At 40.6% G+C, this 20,818-nt stretch overlaps 1 protein-coding gene across 2 annotated transcripts in view; it reads right to left on the bottom strand.

The window, feature by feature from the left end:
- Positions 1–17,797, bottom strand: part of PPP6C (protein phosphatase 6 catalytic subunit) — a 35,546-nt gene extending 17,749 nt beyond the window's left edge. Inside the window, exon 1 of one of the 2 annotated variants that reach the window (XM_087869375.1) lies at positions 17,624–17,797. In XM_087869375.1, the coding sequence (XP_087725501.1) occupies positions 17,624–17,698 (75 nt within the window). In that variant the 5' untranslated portion in view covers positions 17,699–17,797. The remainder of the gene's footprint in view (positions 1–17,623) is intronic. The other variant, XM_045790954.2, reaches the window with a different exon arrangement.
- Between the last annotated feature and the right edge of the window lie 3,021 nt (positions 17,798–20,818).

Below are 20,818 nucleotides of genomic sequence, written 5' to 3'. Positions count from 1 at the left end.
GGAGCCATCTGGGAGCCCACCCAGAGTCACCTCTTTAGAACAAAAGATATTCCTAGATAGATAGATAGATAGATAGATATTTCTATTATCTCACTGCATTAAAAACCACCTATGTCAAATCTTTCACTTGACCCAGATGATAAGACTGAGACTCACAAGCACTCAGGTCACTAAACTACTTAATCTTAGCAACAGATCTGTAATCCAGGTTACCTACCTCTTTCCACTGTACTATCTTGAATATTTAGTTGTTCAGCACAGCAAATATTTATTGAGAGCCTAATATGATACCAGTAATTCTAGAAACAAACTAAATAAATAGTAATGATCAAACAGACTAAAGGCCCTGCTCTCAAGGGGCTTAAACTCTAATGAGGAGAGGTACAGAAAATAAAGAAATAAGTTAAAAATATTTTTTCATACTACTTTTTCAGATAGTGGTAAGAGGAATGAAGAAAAATGAAACACTGTAACGGGAGTAAATAGTGGCAGAGGTGGGAGGTGGTACTGACATCTTAAATGGGGTAAGCACAGTAGCCTTACTGATAAAGTGACTTTTGAGCAAAAATCAGAAAAAGGTAATGTTATGGGGGAAAAGCATTACAGCCAGAGAAAACAGTAAGTACAAAATGCTTGGATGAAAGCATGCTTGCTGTCTGAGAAACACGAAAAGCTGGAGTGGTTAGTGGATTGAATAAGAAAAACAGGAGAGCACCACAGAACATTGTTAGGTCGTTGGGGGTGAATGTAAGGACCTGGCTTTTAACAGGAAGCCATTGGGAGGCCCTAAGCAGAGCAGTGATTATGATCTTATGTCTGCTATGTTTTATGGGCCATGAGGAACTTAGGGATAGGAAAGAGGTAAAGGCAGAAGCAGGGATACCACTTAGGGGCCTTCTACAATAATGTAGGTAAAAGTTAATACTGGCTTGGACCAGCATCATCAAAGTAGGAAGTGGTCACAAGTGAACAGATTCCAGATGTTTTCTGCATGGAGAATCCACTAGATTTAAGAACAATTGGAAAGACAGCATTGAAAGAAAGGAATCAAGGATGACTCAATGTTTTTGGCTTAAGGCATGCCTGGGTGGCGGTTAAGCATCCAATTCTTGGTTTTGGCTCAGGTCATGATTTCATGGGTCGTGACATCAAGCCCTACTTTGGGCTTCGTGCTCAGCAGGGAGTCTGCTTGAAGATTTTCTCCCTCTGTCCCTCCCCCAACTCGTGTGCTCTTGATCTCTCTCTCTAATAAATAAATATTTCTTTTTAAGATTTATTTATTTGACACAGAGAGAGATGGAGAGAGAGAGCACATGCACAAGCAAGCAGAGCGGCAGGCAGAGGGAAAGGGAGAAGCAGGCTCCCCACTGAACACAGAGCCCCACATGGGGCTTGATCCCAGGACCCTGGGATCATGACCTGAGCCGAAGGCAGACGCTTAACTGACTGAGCCACCACGGCACCCCAATAAATAAATCTTTAAAAAATTTTTTTGGCTTAAGTAACTCCAAGGGTGTTAATAGTCATTATTGAGATAGTTACGACTCCAAGGAAAGATTTTCCTATTGTAGTTTTTTTCTTTTAAATAGAATTTATTTTTTAGAGCAGTTTTAGGTTTACAGTAAAATTGAGAAGACGCAGAGAATTCCCATGTATCTGCTGCTCACAAACACATACATACAGCCTCTTCTACTACCAACATCCCGTATCAGAGCGGTACATTTGTTACTTATGAACCTACACTGATGCATCATTACTCTGCAGAGTCCATAGTTTACATTAGGGTTCATTTTTGGGTGTTGTACATTCTATGGGTTTGGACAAATGTATAACGACATATATACAGAATTATAGTATCATACAGAATAGTTTCACTGCCCTAAAAATCCTCTGTGCTTCATCTATTCATCCTTCCCTTCCCCAAACCCTGGAAACCACTGATCTTACTGCCATCATAGTTTTGTCTTTTCCAGAGTGTCATACAGTTTAAATCATACATAAGTAGACTTTTCAGATTCAGTTCTTTCACTTAATAATATGCATTTAAGGTCCCTTCATGTTTTTTAATGGCTTGATAGCTCATTTCTTTTTAGTGCTAAATAATATTTCAATGTCTTGATGTACCAGTTTATTTATTCATTCACCTACTGAAGGACATGTTGGTTGGTTCCAAATTTTAGCAGTTATGAATAACGCTACCATAAAAATCCATGTGTAGGTTTTTGGTGAACACAAGTTTTCAATTAATTTGGGTAGATAGCAAGGAACATGACTGCTAGACTGTACAGTACGAGTCTGGCAAGAAATTGCCAAACAATTTTCCAAAGTGGCTGTACTATTCTGCATTCCCATCAAGCATGAATGAGAGTTCCTGTTGCTCCCCAACTCTGCCAACATTTGGTGATATCAGTGTTCTGGATTCTGACTGTTCTAATAGCCTTGTAGTGGTATAACACTGCTTTAATTTGCATTTATTTCCCTAATGATGTATGATGAGGAGCACCATTTCATATGCTTGTCATTTGTAAATCTTTAGTGAGGTGTCTGCTCAGGTCTTTGCCCATTTTTTAATGGAACTGTTTTCTTATTGTTGAATTTTAAGAGTTCTTTGCATATTATGGATAAAAGTCCTTTATCAGGGGCGCCTGGGTGGCACAGTCGTTAAGCGTCTGCCTTCGGCTCAGGGCGTGATCCCGGCGTTCTGGGATCGAGTCCCACGTCAGGCTCCTCCACTAGGAGCCGGCTTCTTTCTCTCCCACTCCCCCTGCTTGTGTTCCCTCTCTCGCTGGCTGTCTCTATCTCTGCCAAATAAATAAAATCTTTAAAAAAAAAAAAAAAGTCCTTTATCAAATGTGTCTTCTTCTCCTGACAGTGTCTTTTACAAAGCAAACATTTTTAATTTTAATGACGTCCAGCTTATCAATTATTTCTTGCATGGGCAGATTGTTTTTATTTGTTTGAGTTTAGTTTGGGGGATGGGGAACCAGGAATTTGATTTTTTAACAACCTCATTGAGATATAATTCATATACCAAAAAATACCCCATTAAAGCACAAAATTCAGGGGGCGCCTGGGTGGCTTAGTTGGTCAAGCATCTGCCTTCGACTCAGATCACAATACCAGGGTCCTGGGATCGAGCCCCGCATCGGGCTCAGCGGGGAGCCTGCTTTTCCTCCCTCTGCCTGCCTCTGTGCCTACTTGTTCTCTCTCTCTCTGTCAAATAAATAAATAAATCTTAAAAAAAAAATAAAGCACAAAATTCAGTTGTTTTTTTAGTATACTCAGTGTTCGGAACCATCACCATAATTAATTTTAGAACATTTTCAGTGCTTGCTGGTGATGGCTGTGTCACTGTCTGGTAGAGGCATAGGAATTGGTGGCAGAGACCTTTGAACTGGGATGAACCTTGCTCTCAATGAAGGCCAGGGAGCCGAGCCACAGCCATGGCCAGTACAATAGCAGCAGTTGGACTGACCATTGCTGCTGCAGGATGTTATGTTTCGCAAGCCATGAAACATATGGAGCCTCCAGTGAAACAAGTTTTTCAACGTCTACCAAAATCTGCCTTCAGTGATGCCTTACAGAAGTGGGTTGGAACCCAAAATGACAAAACGAGAAGCAGCATTAATACGAGGCATACTACTGCCAATAAATGAAAAATAAGAGCTGCTCATCGATGAATTATGTTTTTAAATTACCCAGACAAGGGGCGCCTGAGTGGCTCAGTCCTTAAGCGTCTGCTTTCGGCTCAGGGCGTGATCCCGGGGTCCTGGGATCGAGCCCCGCATCAGGGTCCCTGCTCTGCTGGGAGCCTTCCTCTTCCTCTCCCATTTCCCCTGCTTGTGTTCCCTCTCTCTCTGTCTCTCTCTGTCAAATAAATAAATACAATCTTTAAAAAAAAAAAAATCTTTAAAAAAATAAAATAAAATAAAATAAAATAAAAATAAATTATCCAGACAAGGGAGGATCTCCTTATATAGCAGCCAAAATAAATAAAGCTAAAGATTTACTAGAAGGTCAAGCTAAATAGTGAAGTAAATGTGTGATGAATTTTACATTATTGTTAGTTGAAGTATATGAGTGTTAGCTTTTAATAATAAAATTCCTCAAAGCTACAAAAAAAAAAAAAACTTTCATCATCCCTCAAAAAGCTATGTACTCATTGGTAGTCCCCTCCCACAACCCCACCCCACAGCCCTAGGCAATCACTTATCTACTTTCTGTCTCTATGGCTTTGCCCACTCTGGACATCTGGATATGTGGCCTTTTGTGACTGGCTTCTTTCACTTAATATAATGCTTTTCATTACATGCTTTTCCATATTGTAATGTGTTTTTACTTTGTTCTTTTTTCTAAATAAATAATATTCTACTGTATGTATTCATCACATTTTACTTATCCATTCACCAGTTGCTACACATTTGGGTTATTTCCACTATTTGGCTGTCAGAATCTGATTTTGACACATGAAGTCTCAGATGCCTATCAGATTTCCAAGTGCCCAGATGTGCTGTAAACAAGTGATCAAATGAGACTTGAATTCAAGGAAAAGAATCTGAGCCAGAGAGACCAATTTAGAAATTGTCAGGATATACATGCATACATACATACATACATGAGACTAGAAGAGATAACTAAAGTGGTAGCTAAAAAGAGAGGAAAGGATAAGATCAAGAAATGATCCTTAAGATACACCAATATTTAGAAGTTAGGGAAAATAGGAGGAACAAGCAAAAGAGACAGACTGGTGAAACAGAAAGGCAACGATGAGTGTGTGGTATCCTAAAAGTCCAGTGAAGAAAATGTTTCAAAGGAGGAGCGATCAGGGGCACCTAGGTGGCTCAGTCAGTTAAGCATCTGCCTTTGACTCAGGTCATAATCCTGGAGTCCTGGAATAGAGCCCCATGTCAGGCTCCCTGCTCAGCGAGGTGGGGGGGGGGGGTCTGCCTCTCCCTCTGCCCCTCACACCATTCGTGCTCTCTCTCTCAAATAAATCTTTAAAAAAAAAAAAAAAAGAGAGGAGTGATCAAGGGGCAGGGGCAACAAAGAAAATGAGGAGTAATCAATTATGTTCAATGCTGCTGGAAGGTCAAATTTTGGAGAAAAAGAGTAGGGCTGAGAGGGAATAGTCCTTTATTCCTAATCAACAAGTACCATTCCCAGAATATTTTATACTCTAAGAAAAGGGGCATACCAATTAATACCATGGTAGAGTTCCAAGGTTAAGAGCATAGACTTTGAAGTCCAAAAAAATCAGAGGTCAAATATCAGCTCTACCTTTTACCTATTACTTAGATTACTGTTTGTTACCTTAGCTGTGTACCCCTGAGCAAGTTACTTGATCTTTTTCTGTGTCTCAGTTTCCTCATTCACAAAATAGAGATACCTACCTGGACATTCTGAGGTTTAAATAAGATAGTGCATGCAAAGTGCTCTGCAGAGTTTTATACATACACACACAGTTATATCCTCAGTCTACTACATATATGTGTACACTGAATTATAAAACATGACCTAGAAGGATATACACCAAGCCCACAGTAGCAGGTGCTGGAGATGTCAAGCAAAAGGAATTCCACTTTCATCTTTATTTCTTTTAATTTTAAAAAAAGCATGAAAAACATTTATTCTTTGTGGAAGGAAACAGACGCATCAAATTATTTTTCCTATTTTCCAGTAGTTACTACATTTCTTTAAAAAAAAAAAACACACACTAAAATGTCAAAATTAGAAACAGCCTTAAACTGGGAAAAAAAAAAAAGCAAGATGCAAAATAATGTTCATGCTACCTCTTATATCAAAGAAAAAACCATATACATGCACATGCTTGCTTATACTTACTTGTACATGCCTAAACTGTTGTTTCTGGAAAGATCCAACATAAGGAAGGGAACTGGGTGCTGGGGGCAGAGGTCGAAGGAAGACTTAACATGTATAGTCTTTTATACCTTTTAAGTTTGGAAACATATGAATGTATTACCTATACAAAAAACTTATTAGAAACATATTACCAGAAAGAATAGTCTTTCCAGCAGGTGGTACTGGGGCAACTGGATTTCCACATGCAAAAGAATGAAACTGGACTCCTACCTCACAGCATTTACGAAAATTAATTCATAAAGGATGAATGACCTAAATATAAGAGCTAAAACTATGAAACTCTTAGAAGAAAACATATGAGTAAATCTTCTTGACCTTGGATTTGACAATGAAGCCTTAGATGTATCAAAAGAATGATCGATAGGGGCGCCTGGGTAGCTCAGTCAGTTGAGCGTCCGACTCTTGATTTCAGCTAGGGTCATGATCTCAGGATTGTGAGATCAAGCCTCACATCAGGCTCCATGGTCAGCACGGAGTCAGCTTGAGATTCTCTCCCTCTCCTTCTGCTCCACCCCCACTCCGCTCATACATGTGCTCTCTCTCTCCTTCTCTAAAATAAATAAAATCTTTAAAAAAAAGCATGAGTGATAAAAAATAGATAAACTGGACTTCATCAAAATTAAAAAACTTGTGTGCATCTAAGGACATTATCAAGAAAGTGAAAAAACAACCAACCCACAGAATGGGAGAAAATATTTAGAAATCATAAATTTTACAGAGGTTTAATATCCAGAATATAGGAAGAACTAAAACTCAACAAAAAGATTTTTAAAAAATCAACTAAGAAAATGGGCAAAGGGGGCGCCTGGGTGGCTGAGTTGGTTAAGAGTCCCACTCTTGGTTTTGGCTCAGGTCATGATCTCAGAGTGGTGAGATCAAGCCATGTGTCCAGCTCCCTGCTCAGCAAGAAGTCTGTTTAGGTTTCTCTCTCTCCCTTTCCCTCTGCCCCTACCCTCAAGTGCTTTCTCTCTCTCTCTCAAATAAGTCTAAAAAAAAAAAAACAGGCAAGAGACTTGAACAGGCATATTTCCCAAGAAAATATACAAATGGCCAATAAGTGCATTTAAAAAATGCTCAGTATCATTAGTTATTAGGGAAATAAAGGCAAACAAAACCACAATGGGTAACACTTCACACATACTGAGATGACCACAAGTTTTTAAAAACGAAAAATAACAAGTGCTAGCAAGAATGTGGAGAAACTGGAACCCTCACACATTGCTGATAGGAATGTAAAATGGGACAGCCACTATGGAAAACAGTCTGGCAGTTCTTCGAAATGCTAAAGAGAATTACCACCTGCCCAGGACTAACACACTAGATATAAAGACAAAAGAATTGAAAGCAGGGACTCAATAAATACCTTTACACCAGTGTTACTACAGCATTATTAACAATAGCCAAAAAAGTGGAAACAACCCAGATGAATGGATTAACAAAATGTGGTACACATCCATACAATGGAATATCATTGAACCATAGAACAAAATGAAGTAATGGTACGCGTTACAAAGTAGATGAGCCTTGAGAACGTTATACCAGTCACAAAAGGCCACATACTATATGATTCGATTTAAATAAAATGTTCAGTATGGGCAAATCCATGGAGACAGAAAGTTGATTAGTGGTTGTCTATGCCTCGGGTTTAGGATAACAGGGAAATGGGGAGTTACTGCTAACAGGTATGGAATTTCTCTTTGGGGTAACAAAAATGTTCAAACACTAATTATGGTGATAGACAACTCTGAAAAAACTAAAACCCACTTTTAAATTTATTTTTTTTAAATTTTTAAAAGATTTTTATTCATTTATTTTAGAGAGGGAGAGCAGGGGGGAGGGGCAGAGGGAGTGGTAGAGAGAATCTCAACCAGACTCCCTGCTGAGTACGCATAGCCTGACCCAGGGCTCGATCTCATGACCCCAAGATCACAACCTGAGCCAAAATCAAGACTCGGACACTTAAGCAACTGAGCCATTCACACACCCCTTTAAAAGTTAATTTTTAGGGGTGCCTCGCTGGCTCAGTAGGTAGAACATGTGACTCTTCATCTGAGGGTCCTGAGTTCAAGCCCCACATTGGGCAAAGAGCTTACTTAAAAAGAATTTTTTAATTAAAAAATTTAAAAATAAATAAATAGGGGCACCTGGCTGGTTCAGTCAGTAGAGCATGTGACTCTTGATCTCAGGGCTCTAAGTTCGGGCCCCACAATGGGTATAGAGATTACTTAAAAAGAAAATCTTAGGGTCACCTGGATGGCTTAGTTGGTTAAGCATCTGCCTATATCTCAAGTCATGATCCTTGGGCCCTAGGATAGAGCCTCTCATCAGGCTCTCTGCTCAGCAGGGAGTCTGTGTCTCCCTCTCCCTCTGTGCTCTCGCTCTTTCTCTCTCTCAAGTAAATAAAATCTTTAAAAATAATAGTCAATAAATAAAATAAAATCTTAAAGGGGCACCTGGCTGGCTCAGTCAGGAGAGCATGCCACTCTTATCTCAGGCTTGTGAGTTCAAGCCCCACATTGGGCATGGAGCCTACTTAAAATTTAAAAATAAATAAATAATCTTAAAAATAAGTAAAGTTAATTTTATGATATTTATTTCTCAAGAAAGCTATTATTTTATTTAAACATATACATTACCTGTTAAAAAATAATAATTACCACCTTGATGAGAACCACTCAAAACCACTCCTTATGGAGATGGCTATCCTTCCAATTTCAAGCATTTTTGAAATCTTGTTTCTGATGTTACACAATTTTTAAAATAAAACAATACAGTGATTTTTTTAAAGATTTTATTCATTTATTTATTCATTTATTTGAGAGAGCACATGCGTGCACAAGAGCACATGGCGGGGGGGGGAACAGAAGGAGAGGGAGAGGGAATCTTAAGCAGACTCCCTGCTGAGTGCGGAGCTCAACGTGGGGCTCAATCTCACAAACTGGAGATCACGACCTGAGCTGAAACCAAGAATCAGACACTTAACCAACTGAGCCAACCAGGAACCCCTAAAACAATACAGTGATGTTTTAAAGCACCTATCTTGGGACATTACCTACCTTTTTTAGGTATAATGCCTTGCCTAATTAATATTTGTAGTATTTTTTTAGGTACACTCAGCAAACCTTCTCAAAGAGAATTCCACCAATGTATCTGTAGAAGAGCTATGCTGTAATCTGTACAAGAGTGGGCAGAGTTTTCTGTGTCCTGCCCATGAGACCTGCATGCTATTAGGCCCTGTCCCATCCACACTCCTTTTTGGATTTCACATAAGAACAGGTCAAACTTCTTTATTTTTTTTTAAGTTTTTTATTTTTTAAGATTTTATTCACTTATCTGACAGAGAGAGAGAGAAAGCACAAGCAGAGGGAGCAGCAGAGGGAGTGGGAGAAGCAGACTCCCCACTGAGCAGAGAGCCTAACACGGGGCTTGATCTCAGGACCCCAGGATCATGAAGAACAGGTCAAACTTCTATCAGCGAATCAGAACCCATACCAGGAGTACAATTTGAACATTTCCCCCCATACATCCTTGGACACAAGCCACCAAAGAAGCTATCTCCCATTCTTCTCTCCACAATGCATTTCTGAAAGAGAAAAGTTCTCTACTTCCTACAATGTTGATTTCTTTACTTGCCCACTCTCACAAAACTGTTGGTTACTAAATTTGGGGGCTGCACTGTGTACACCCCTTTAAAGAACAATTACTAAAATGTTACCCAAAGACACCTACAATAGGGGTGCCTGGGTAGCTCCGTAGGTTAAGCGTCTGCCTTTGGCTTGGGTCATGATCCCAGGGTCCCGGGATAGAGCCCTGTACTGGGCTCCCTGCAGAGAAGGGAGCCTAGCAGGGAGCCCACTTCTCCTTCTCCCTCTACCTGCCCCTCCCCTGCTTGTGCATGCTCTCTTTCTCTCTCTCTGTCAAATGAATAAATAAAATCTTTAAAAAACAAACAAACAAAAAAAGAAAAGAAAGAAACCTACTATAAACTCCACCCTGAAATAAGCCAAACTGTCCTTTAGGGAGGCCTGTCCTCACCCTGAGTTATATTGCCCTCCTTTCCCAATTGCTTTTTCCCAAATTACACTTTAATGTCATGCCATTCACCTGTGGTAAGGGGCATTATAGAAACAGAGCTTGTCATTGTGTAGACTATAAACAAGATGCATAGGATGCTGTTATTAAACAGTTACCTTCAAGGAGGACCCAGGGGAGGAACGTCTCTGGCTCTATCAAGGATAGATGTGATTTCCTGAGAAGCTTGAGTTTGTCATCTTTTAGACTTGGTGAATTTTTTAGTTGATCAGTTTCTATCTTTCAGTAGACTCCTTGAAAACGTAGGGTTTAATCTCAAAGAAGTAATCCGATCATCACAGCTTTTATTTTATATACAATTTTTACTTTTACTGCTGGCTCCATCTTGGTTTCCTATCTTTACATTCTCTTTGCTTCATTTTTCTTACTTATTCTATATGTAATTTATCTTGCTATATTGAATACACCTTTGTAAACCATTCTATATCCTTTTTGGAACAAATAAACATTTTGAAACTAATCACAGCACAAATTCCTGAGGGACTCATGATTCCCATATGTGAATGTGCTAGAATTTGCACCCATATATGTCTGGCTCTCCTAGCCCATAAATGCCCCTTGAACTGCAAGTCACCCCTGGTGACAGGCCCACACCCCCCAGTGCTGACCTGGAAGTAACAGTAGACCATAAACTCAAGAACTGTGAAACCTTGCCAATCTCAAAACTGCTAAATGTCTAGAGAACAAATGTAAACTACTTAGGCAGCAACTTCAACCCAAGACCAGGCACACTACCTTGAGTAAAATAACAGCTGTCTCCTGTCACTGCCACTTCTGCAGTCCCAACTGAGGATTTAGGGAGTTGAGTCTCTAAGCCAAAGCCATTGCCTCTCATCTCCCCTGTTCAACAGTAGCCTTACAAGTCCAAACCAAGCACACACAAAAATAAGTCCAAGAAATCTCAATACAAATTCTACATAAGTCAAACAAATACATACACAGTGCTCAGGGAGCCCAGCCTTGCCATGAAGACATGTGGTCCTTTCTTCCAAAGCCCTTCACAGCTTTGTTCTACTGTTTAGTTTGTATGAAGTGTGGTTTCTCTTACTGCTCCAAAACAGTCACTGAGGCAAGATTCTCAATCTTACCCAATTTTAGGTCAAACTATACCCATCTCTCCCCACGGTGCCCAATTTAGTTCCTAATCCTTGAACAAATAGGAGTTCATAGCCCCCTTCTTAGAAGACTCTATTTCCCTTCTCTACCTTTTCTTCAAGATACTCAGGATTCCATTCTATTCTCTGCTCCTATGTCTCTGTCCCCTCTTGTCCCTCAAATACACCAGGTTTTGAATTTTTGTGATTCTTTGTTTAGCTGACCCTACTATCTAAAACCTACCATTTCCTTTACTTACTTTAACATACTAGTATTTATAAAATCTCTTGGCTTAAGAAATAAAATTCTATATAAAATTATTTTTTTATATAGCCTTTGTATAGAATTCCTACTATAATACAAAACACTGGGGATGAGGAGCTGGAATCCAAGATGATAATAATATTCACACCCTTACAGTCCAAAAGGAAACAACCATATCTTCAGTCTAAGCCAGAGTTTCTCAGCCATGGCACTACGATAATTCTTTCTTGCAAGGGGCTGCTGTCCTATGCATTATAGGATGTTTCAGATCATATCTGGCCTCTATACCCAATACATACCCATGGCAACTCCCTAGCTGTGACAATCAAAAACGTTTCCAGACACTGCCAAATATCTTCTCAGGGGCACAATCACCCCCAGTTGAGAATCAGTGGTATAGGCCTCTCTTCTGAGTTTACTACTATTAGAGCTATTAGTGTCTAGAGCACATCTGAAAGTCAATAAATATTTGTTACCTAACCAGCTTGTGAATCCAAAAGATATCTGGACATCTCGACCTCAAATCTTGACTTGGCAGCATCTCAAACCAAGTACAGTGCAAACCAAACTCCCTTGCATTCTTTAATCTAGTTACAGTATTTACTAAGTAATCTATGCTAGAAACTGAGATTACACTGAACTTTTCTCTCTTCCTCATAACCTAGACCTAACCTGTCAACAGGGCGTAGTATACCTTCTTCATCTCCTTTTATTTAAAGTTTTTTTGTTTTCTTTTTGTTTTTTTAGTAATCTGTACACCCAGCATGAAGCTTGAACTAACGACCCAGAGATCCAGTCGCATGCTTTTCTAATTGAGCCAGCCAGGAGTCCCCATCTCCTTTTAAACACCACGATCACTTGTCACTGCCTTACTTTAAATTCTCATGTCACCTGGCCTACTGCTTCTATGACATTTTTGCCCATTCCAAACCATGGTCCACAAATGCTGCCAGAATCATATTTCTAAAACCTACTGTAACAGTCCTCTTAAAAATTTCTCAAGAGCACTCCTCTGTCTACGGCAGTGTTTCCAAAACTCTATTCAGATATCATCTTTATGATTTTTGTCATATTCCTACCACATACAACAATGTATCCCTGTAATAGTTTTCTTTGAATCTACTTTTCTTTTTAGTTAGCTACATTTTATTTTCTTAAATTTTTTTAAAGATTTTATTTATTTATTTGAGAGAGAGAGAGACAGCGCACGCGCACAAGTGGAGGAAGGGGCAGAGGGAGAGGGAGAAGTAGACTCCCCGTCAAGCAGGGAGCCCAACATGGGGCCTGATCCCAGGACCCTGAGATCACGACCCAAGCTGAAGGCAGAAATTTAACTCACCGAGCCACCCAGGCACCTCAGTTAGCTACATTTTAAACAACATCCCAAAGTCACAGTATGATTTGTTTTTCCCTAAAATATAAAAGCATTTCAAAGTGTCTATCCGGGGGCGCCTGGGTGGCTCAGCTGTTAAGCGTCTGCCTTCGGCTCAGGTCATGATCCCAGGGTTCTGGGATCGAGCCCCCACATCAGGCTCTCTGCTCCCCGGGAAGCCTGCTTCTCCCTCTCACACTCCCCCTGCTTGTGTTCCCTCTCTCGCTGTCTCTCTCTCTGTGTCGAATAAATAAATAAAATCTTAAAACAACAACAAAGTGCCTATTTATGTACCACCTAAAAGATAAAAATCCAAGTTTATCAGCCTAGTCTTCCATGATTTGGCCGCTGCCTGCCTTCCCAGCACCACCTCCAGCCACACCAAACTACTTAAAGTTCCCTGAACCAACGATGTTCTTTCAGATTAAGCTATACTATTGCATATGGTATTTATTCTGCTACCACATTCTCTCCTTCCTGTTTTGTCTACCTGAACACACTCTGCTCATCCTCTCATTTTCCTCCTTGGTGAAACTTTTAATACATTCCCCAATATGCTGAACGAACCCTCTGTTATAGCACCTAACACACCATGCAACAATCATTTGTTTACCTCTCTATCTCCTTTACTATATTGGGAGCCCCTCACAGAGAAGTATCAGATTCTATCCCTAGCACCCATAGGGAACAGTACTTGACAAAAGGAGGCATGTGAAGAAATGTTTGTGGTAAAACAGTATACAATTAGATTCAACAAACCTTAACTGTTCGTCTATCACATACAAGACAGTGTTCTAAGACTATGGAGAACACAAAAATAAACAAACATGATCCTGGCCCTCAAGAAGCTCGTAGTCTGACAGAGACAGACATATTTGCAATCATACAACACAGAGTGGTAAAATGGAACAAAATGAGAATTTTTTTTTTTAAGCAGGCTCCATGCCCAGCATGGAGCCCAACCAGGGGCTTGAACTCACCACCCTGAGCTCAAGACTTGAGCTGAGATCAAGAGTCAGATGCTTAGCCAACTGAGCCACCCAGGTGCCCCAAAAGTGGGAATTTTTAATAGCAAATAAATGCAGGTATATATCACTGAGTCACTGTGGCAAAACCCACATAAACCTCAAGTCCTGCTCTGATATTTGTTCTGCCTTACACAAGGATTGTGTAAATGATAGAATGAACATGAAGGTACTCGGAAAACTGTAAGCAGCTATGTACATTCTAATCATTGCTAATAATTCTGACAGCGGAATCCAGTAGCCCTGCATGGAGAAAGTGGCATCTGAGACAGAGCTCAGAAGGGGCATGGAGGGTACTATATAGAGGAAACACAAATGGTAGTTATAGATGTGAACCCTGGACAGTTATATGGTCATTGATTAGGTGCACATCCTCGGGCAGACCATAAACTCTGTGCAGCTCAGTATAACCTCAGTAAAGTAAGAAGGGTATGGAACTAGAACTCTGATTCTCTCTTAGCTCTGAAATTCTAGTAAAGCGACTAGGGAGTCATAGAGATGTGCACCTTCCCATAGCACGCCTACAGCCACATGTAACTACTGAGCACCTGAAATGTGGCTAGTCCGAATTGGGATGTGTCATAAAAGTAAAATACACACATTTCACAGACAGTACCAAAAAAAGGGCAAAATATTACATTAATAATTTTATACTGATTACATGTTGCAGTTGGGTTAAATAAAATATTACTAAAATTAATTTCAACTGTTCCTATTTGTTTAAAATGTGACAATTCGAGGTTCATGTTTCTGAGCATTTTATTTCTACCAGACAGCACTGTTGTAGACTAGTTTCACGAGACATATGGGAATGTGATCCTGTGGCCCAAGAAACAAAATGCTGGGTATTATCAGAAAGCGTCTTGAAAACACTGACAACACTCTTCTAGCCTATATAATGTCACAGTATGTCCCTAACTGCCACACAGTGCTCAGTTTTCCTTACAGTACCTGAAAAAGATACAACAACAACAAAAAAAAAAACCAACTTGGGTAAACAGAACGATCAATGAAACAAGCACTAAGGTGAGTGAGTAGACGAACAGATTGTAAGTCTGGAAGGATTAAGACTATCATATATGATGAGAATCTATAAAATCAGGTAGAGTCTGGAATGAGGCTATTCACTAAATCTCAGAAAAAAAAAAAAGCAAAGGAGAAGTTTTGAAGCTTTATGGAGGCATTTCAAGCAAAGGTACAATTTTGCTGAACAAGTAGCCTTATATGAAGAACTCAGAGATGGCTCAGACTAAACATAAAAGTGAGTTCCAAAAAGATTACATTAACTATTAATTCATAAAAGTGGTTATTATAGAATTGCACAATTCCTTGTGCAATTTCTTTATCTACACGTCACCTTTAAGAACTGTCCAAGAGATCAAACAATCCCCAAGTTATAGAACCCTTCCCCCACAAAAATTCTTAAGTATTCAATCCACCTGCCTTTTATCATTCATTCTTCCACTTGGCCAGATACGGAATCTCTATCTCCTATGATCCTCTCTGAGGCCAGATACGGAATCTCTATCTCCTATGATCCTCTCTGAGGCCAGATACGGAATCTCTATCTCCTATGATCCTCTCTGAAATCTTTATTGTGGATGAGAACCATTTGAGCTCTTTTTTAAGAAAGGTTATGTTTTGGACCACTCTCTTTCATATATTTCATCTTTATTCCTACAAAACAGTTATGCAGATTCAATCCAGTACTAATGATTTGACCACTTCCAATTTAGATATAGAGAAATCATAATTAGATGTAGAACATCCTATGCACTTATTATTTTATTTAGTACCTACAACTTCTAGTCAATTAAAAAACACAGGTGAACTGTCTTCTTTTCTACCAGAACAAATCTTTTCCATTATGACCATTAAATGGCTCCAGTGATTTTTCTTCCTCTGATCTTTTATTTTGGCTCTAAAGCCTCAGAAAAGGTGCTCCTGGAATACGTTCTTGGCTTGTCTAATTTTAGTTTCTATTTCATGCCAAGAAGTAGAAACAAAATTAAATTTCTTTAAAAATACAGCAGACACGAACAGCACAACTAAACTCATCTGATAAAATCATTTCCAAGACAAAGAAAAGCCTCCACTTATAGAGAAAAATTCAGAATTTTTTCCCCCGCTAGTTGTCCAGAAGATGGAAGGAAAAAAAGTTTATTAAGAAACAGATATACACTAAGTACAGCCCAATAGTGTTGCAAGAGAAATGAAATGGTTTAATACCTATATTTCCTTAGGGTGGGAAGGAAATCCAAACTAAGAGACCTAAAGAAAATCCAACTGATTATCTTCCAAATCATACAGCCAATCTCAAGTTAATATCAAGACAGACTGTAATAATAAGCAACATTTTATTCATTAAAAACACAAAGCTCAAAACAGCTTTACATGTGCTAAAAAACAGAAAATTCCACATCAAATCACTGATACGAGAAAATCAACTTGATCTATGGAATTAACACTACCAAAAGACATCTGGCTAGTTTTCCATAAATTAGGTCCCAATGTTGGTTGTATCCTCAGTTCCTTAAAAAAGCATACAAACTGAAGGAAGCCACAAAACTAACGTCCGAAGGACTGAGATAAGCATGAATAAAAGCTACATTGCTAGTACTGGTTTTGTCCTCATTTTAATCAAAGTATCCTATTAAAAAGGGGAAAATGCACAAGAATGATTCCCCTATCGTATAGCACATGTAATTAACATGTAAGTACAATTAAGTTACATCCATGAGAGCTGGTGTGACCTTAAACATTTGCATACTTGTTGACTGATGTTTAATATCAACTTCCTGTATGAACAGAGCAAAAGAAAAAAAACAGTAATCTCTTCCTTAAGAGAAAGAATTTACAAAGATAAATTGCTTTACATCCACAGACTAAAGAGGGAAAAAAAAACCTCAAAACTACCAACAGTTTACCCACTTACCACAGAGCAAATCAAAGCTAATTGAACAAGTAAAACAGGCACTAGCACTAACCGCTGAACACTGTCAGACACCTAAGCGCTGTGCATAAAAACACTTCTCAGAAAAGCAATATACCAAAAACGTACATTCCTTTTCTCTTACATTCATTCCTTTACCCATGCATACATTTATTGTTACTTGGACTAGGCAGTTGCAAGAAACAACTCATCTCCTTTGGGAAACCAAGAAAAGGAAATCTTCAGTTAAGAAGGGATTATGAGGAAACAACTTAAGAGGCAGAAAAGTATTTGTATTGAGGGCCTCCTACTTTATCCACTGAAATTAGCTCAACAACGTACTGGAAAACGGGTTCACATCTGAATTAACAGAACTAAAGCAACACTCCTAACAAGCAATTTGGGACGAGGGGCACGGAAAGAGGGACAACCTGACGTTCTCTGACATCACTACCAGACCGCTCTGGCCCACCGTCTTCCCCTTCCGCAGGGTTCCGGGAGACGGCGGCATCTCCTGTCAGACGCCGGCCACCCCGCGCTCCTGTCACCACCTCTGGAAGATGACCCCATGCCGAGGGCACTGTCCGGGGGGCTCGGTCGGCCTCCGGGAGACCGGGGTCGGGGTAAGCGGAGAGGAGTCCTCCACGCAAAGCTGTCAGGGCTCAGAGCCCTGGGGTAGCCCGAAGGCCAGGAGGTGCAACCTTGGGGCAGAGGCCGCGACATCCCTTGGGATCCCCACGGAGGGAACCGGGACAGCATTCGGGAGACTCGGGCTCCCCCCGCTCTCCTCGTGACGCCTGGTCGGACCGGGTCGCTTCGCCCCGCGTTAGGCCCACCACCAGGACCGGACAGGACGGGATGCCGGCGGGGGTCCCGCGGAGAGAGGAAGGGCGGGCCGGCGGGCGCCCCACTGCCGGAAGGGGCGAGCCCCGCAAGCAGCGCTCCCGCTCCGGCTGGGCTCACCTTCAGGTCGTTCTCCGGTAGGTACTTGCACAGCCGCGCTATCTCCACATACTTGTCCAAGTCTAGGGGCGCCATTTTAGAAATAACAAGCCCCTACGGCGGCGGCGGCAGCGGCGGCGGCTCTAGTAGCGGCGGCGGCAGCGGCGGAGGCCGAAGCCGGAACTCTTCCTACGTCACGTCCGGCCCGTGAGAGGCGTATGCGTAGCGGCGTAAAACTTGACCCGATTCTCCCCGCTGCCTCCGCACGCCCCACGCTCTCTCCTGCTGAACCCAGGCTGCAGGTCCCTAGAGGCACCCCTGGTCCAGACAGTGAAACCTGCTGGGACCCGGAGTTCTCTGCCGCGGGGAGTACTGGGATTTGTAGTTTTCAGTAGTGGCCAGTTACCCCACTGTTTCTCCTCTTCCCTTCCTTTAGACTTTCACTTCTGTGGGCCCTGCGAGGCTTTCCCGATGCAAAAAAAAAAAAAAAAAAAGTAAATGACCCTAGTCATTCCTCGGTTTCTCACTTCCACCCTGTTAAGCATTCTCTCACCAGAGTATCTTCAGTTAAAAATTGGGTAAGCCTGGCGGTAGTTAACCTCTTGCAGCCCCGGAGGGAAGGGAAGCAATGATTAAGGGTATCTCATGCTAAATGCTATATAAGTGCTGTTTTTCCGTTTAATCCTCATTAACAATTGATAGGAAAGCAAGGTGCAGAGAGGTTAGTAACTTGCCCCATAACTCGCAGGAACTAGGCAGGGGAGCACACACCGGAATACAGGTCTACCTGGTTTAAGTATGCTTCAGTATGAGTCTCATGAGGGCAGGGAGTCTTTTGTTCTACCCCCAGTGCAAAAAACAGGACCTGGCACTTAGTTTAACTTCAACAGTCGTTCATTTAACAGCTAGTTATTGAACACCAACTATATGCCAGGTACAGTTGTAGGCACTCAGGATATTCAGCAAGCAAAATAGACAAAGATCCCTATCCTCAATCTGTAACTACATTCTAGAAGAGGAGGCAGAATATAAAATAATAACTGTATAGCATATTAGGAAGTGATAAGTGCTAGAGAGAAGGAAAAAAGCAGTGGTGTAAGGGAGATGGCGTGATGCATTATAAGAACCAAAAAAGAGGTAGGGGAGTTAGCCATTCAGATGCTTGAGGGCAATCATAGGGAAGAGGCTGACACAGAGGCCCTAAGATGGAAGCATATCTAGATGGAATCTTGGAAATGACAAGATTAGTGTGGTGGGAGCAAGAGGAGAAGGGATGAGAGAAAAGAACTTTTTTACTTTTAATCTAATGGGGAGTTACTGCAGGGTTTTGAGCAGAGGAGTAACATGTGTTAACTGATTTAAAAAGCATCACACTGGCTGCTGTATGAGACGGTATTAGGCAATGGTTGCAGATGAGAGACCAGTTAGGAGACTTATATAATCCAATAGTAGCAAGTACTCAATAATACTTGTTGTCCAAGTGACCCTGGGCTGGTCCTCTTGATCTTGGGGTTGTGAGTTCGAGCCCCACATTGGGTGTGTAGATTACTTTAAAATAAAATTGTCCAAGTCTCAATAAATAATAAATAAATAAAATCTTTAAAATCTCAACCTCACAACTCTGAGATCACGACTGCAGCAGAAATCAAGAGTCAGACTCCCAACGAACTGAGCCACTCAGGCACCCCAAAATTAATTTTTTTTAATTTTGTTTAAAGATTTTATTTTTAAGTGATCTCTACACCCAACATGGGGCTTGAACCCACAACCCCAAGATCAAGAGTCAAATGCTCTATAGATTTAGCCAGCCAGGCACCCCTAAAATTAATTTTTAAAAGTTTGTTGAAGAATTAATGGTGCCCACAAGCATACATTTCTTCATTTATTCAATGAATAGTTACATAGCACTTACAATGTGAATGAGACAGATATTATCCTTGCCCTCATGGAGCTTACAGCCTGACAGAGACAAACAAAATATATATAAATGAGCAAATCCTAATTGAAAAGTGTGATTTGTGCCTAAAAGGGAAAGAAAGGGTACTGTAAGAAAAATGGAGTGGAAGAGGCCTTCTTCAGGTTGGCAATATAGTAGAGGTAAAGCGTGCAAATTCCAGCACCAGGTGGCCAGAGTTTAAGTCCAGGCTCTATTGCTCATAGTGTGACTTCGTAAAGTTATTAATCCTTCCTATGCTCCAGTTTTTCCGGCTTCTATATGGAGATAATAACTGTCATCATATTGTATGCAGATGATAAGAATAGCACTTAGCTTATAGGCCTGTACTGAGGTTTAATAAAGTTAGAATATAGGAAGGGCTTAAACAATATCATGTACAGACTGAATGCAATGTGAATGTTAGCTTTTAGTATTATGTGGACAGGAAAGGCCTTTCTGAAGAGACGACATTTAAGATTTTAGGGAATAAAAGTATAAGGATAGTATGTTCAGAATTTCTTGGAGAAAAAATTCCAAATGAGGAGAAGATGCTATTGTTTTTGACTTTTTAAAAATTATTATTACACTCCTCTTTAGAAAGCTGGCAATTCACTTTTCAGCTTTGAACCTCAGTAACTGGGAATTAATCCTACTCAAGATACCTTCACAGAACTGGGAAGGAAGGCAAGTAAGGAGATGGACATGACCATTCTTTACAAATTATAATATGCTTGAAAGGGAGATGTCATCAGCATCATTGCTTCCTTTGCTGATAAGTCAGTGAACAGGTAGGTAATGAAAGTGGATGATATCCCCTTCCAGCGAAAACAGGTGGCAGGCCTCGCATTACCAAACCATCTGGTAAACTTCTCCTGTAGCCCCACCTCATTCAGTAAACCTCACTCTTGATATACACAGCAGAGAGATATAAGGGAAGCATCCTTCAGAGTGTTGGGTGACCTCTTAGAAGAGGTGATAGACACATTGGTCATTTATTTTGGAAACTTGCTGACTGGAATGTATTCTTAGTCTTCCTTGGGCAAAGGAGAAAATCTAGGCTCCTGGTTCTGCCATTTATGTAGGCTAATCATTTTAGGTTCGCTGGGCCTCCATTTTCATTTTGAAAATAGATCTCAAAAGTTCCTTGCAGCAATTTCTGAAATGTGATTTCTAGTGTAAAGCATAGGTCTCACAAAGAAAATCGTCACTCTTTTGCCCACAAACCTCTCCCAGTTTTTCTTATGTGCAAGTCCAGTTTGGCATCTTGAAATGGAGCTAGC

This window comes from Ursus americanus, chromosome 18, assembly GCF_024610735.1.
Source record: "Ursus americanus isolate L20-20 chromosome 18, mUrsAme1.1.p, whole genome shotgun sequence".
Classification (NCBI taxonomy): Eukaryota; Metazoa; Chordata; class Mammalia; order Carnivora; family Ursidae; genus Ursus; species Ursus americanus.
The sequence above is the reverse complement of the archived record's forward strand: the minus strand, read 5'-3'. Positions and strand labels throughout refer to the sequence as shown.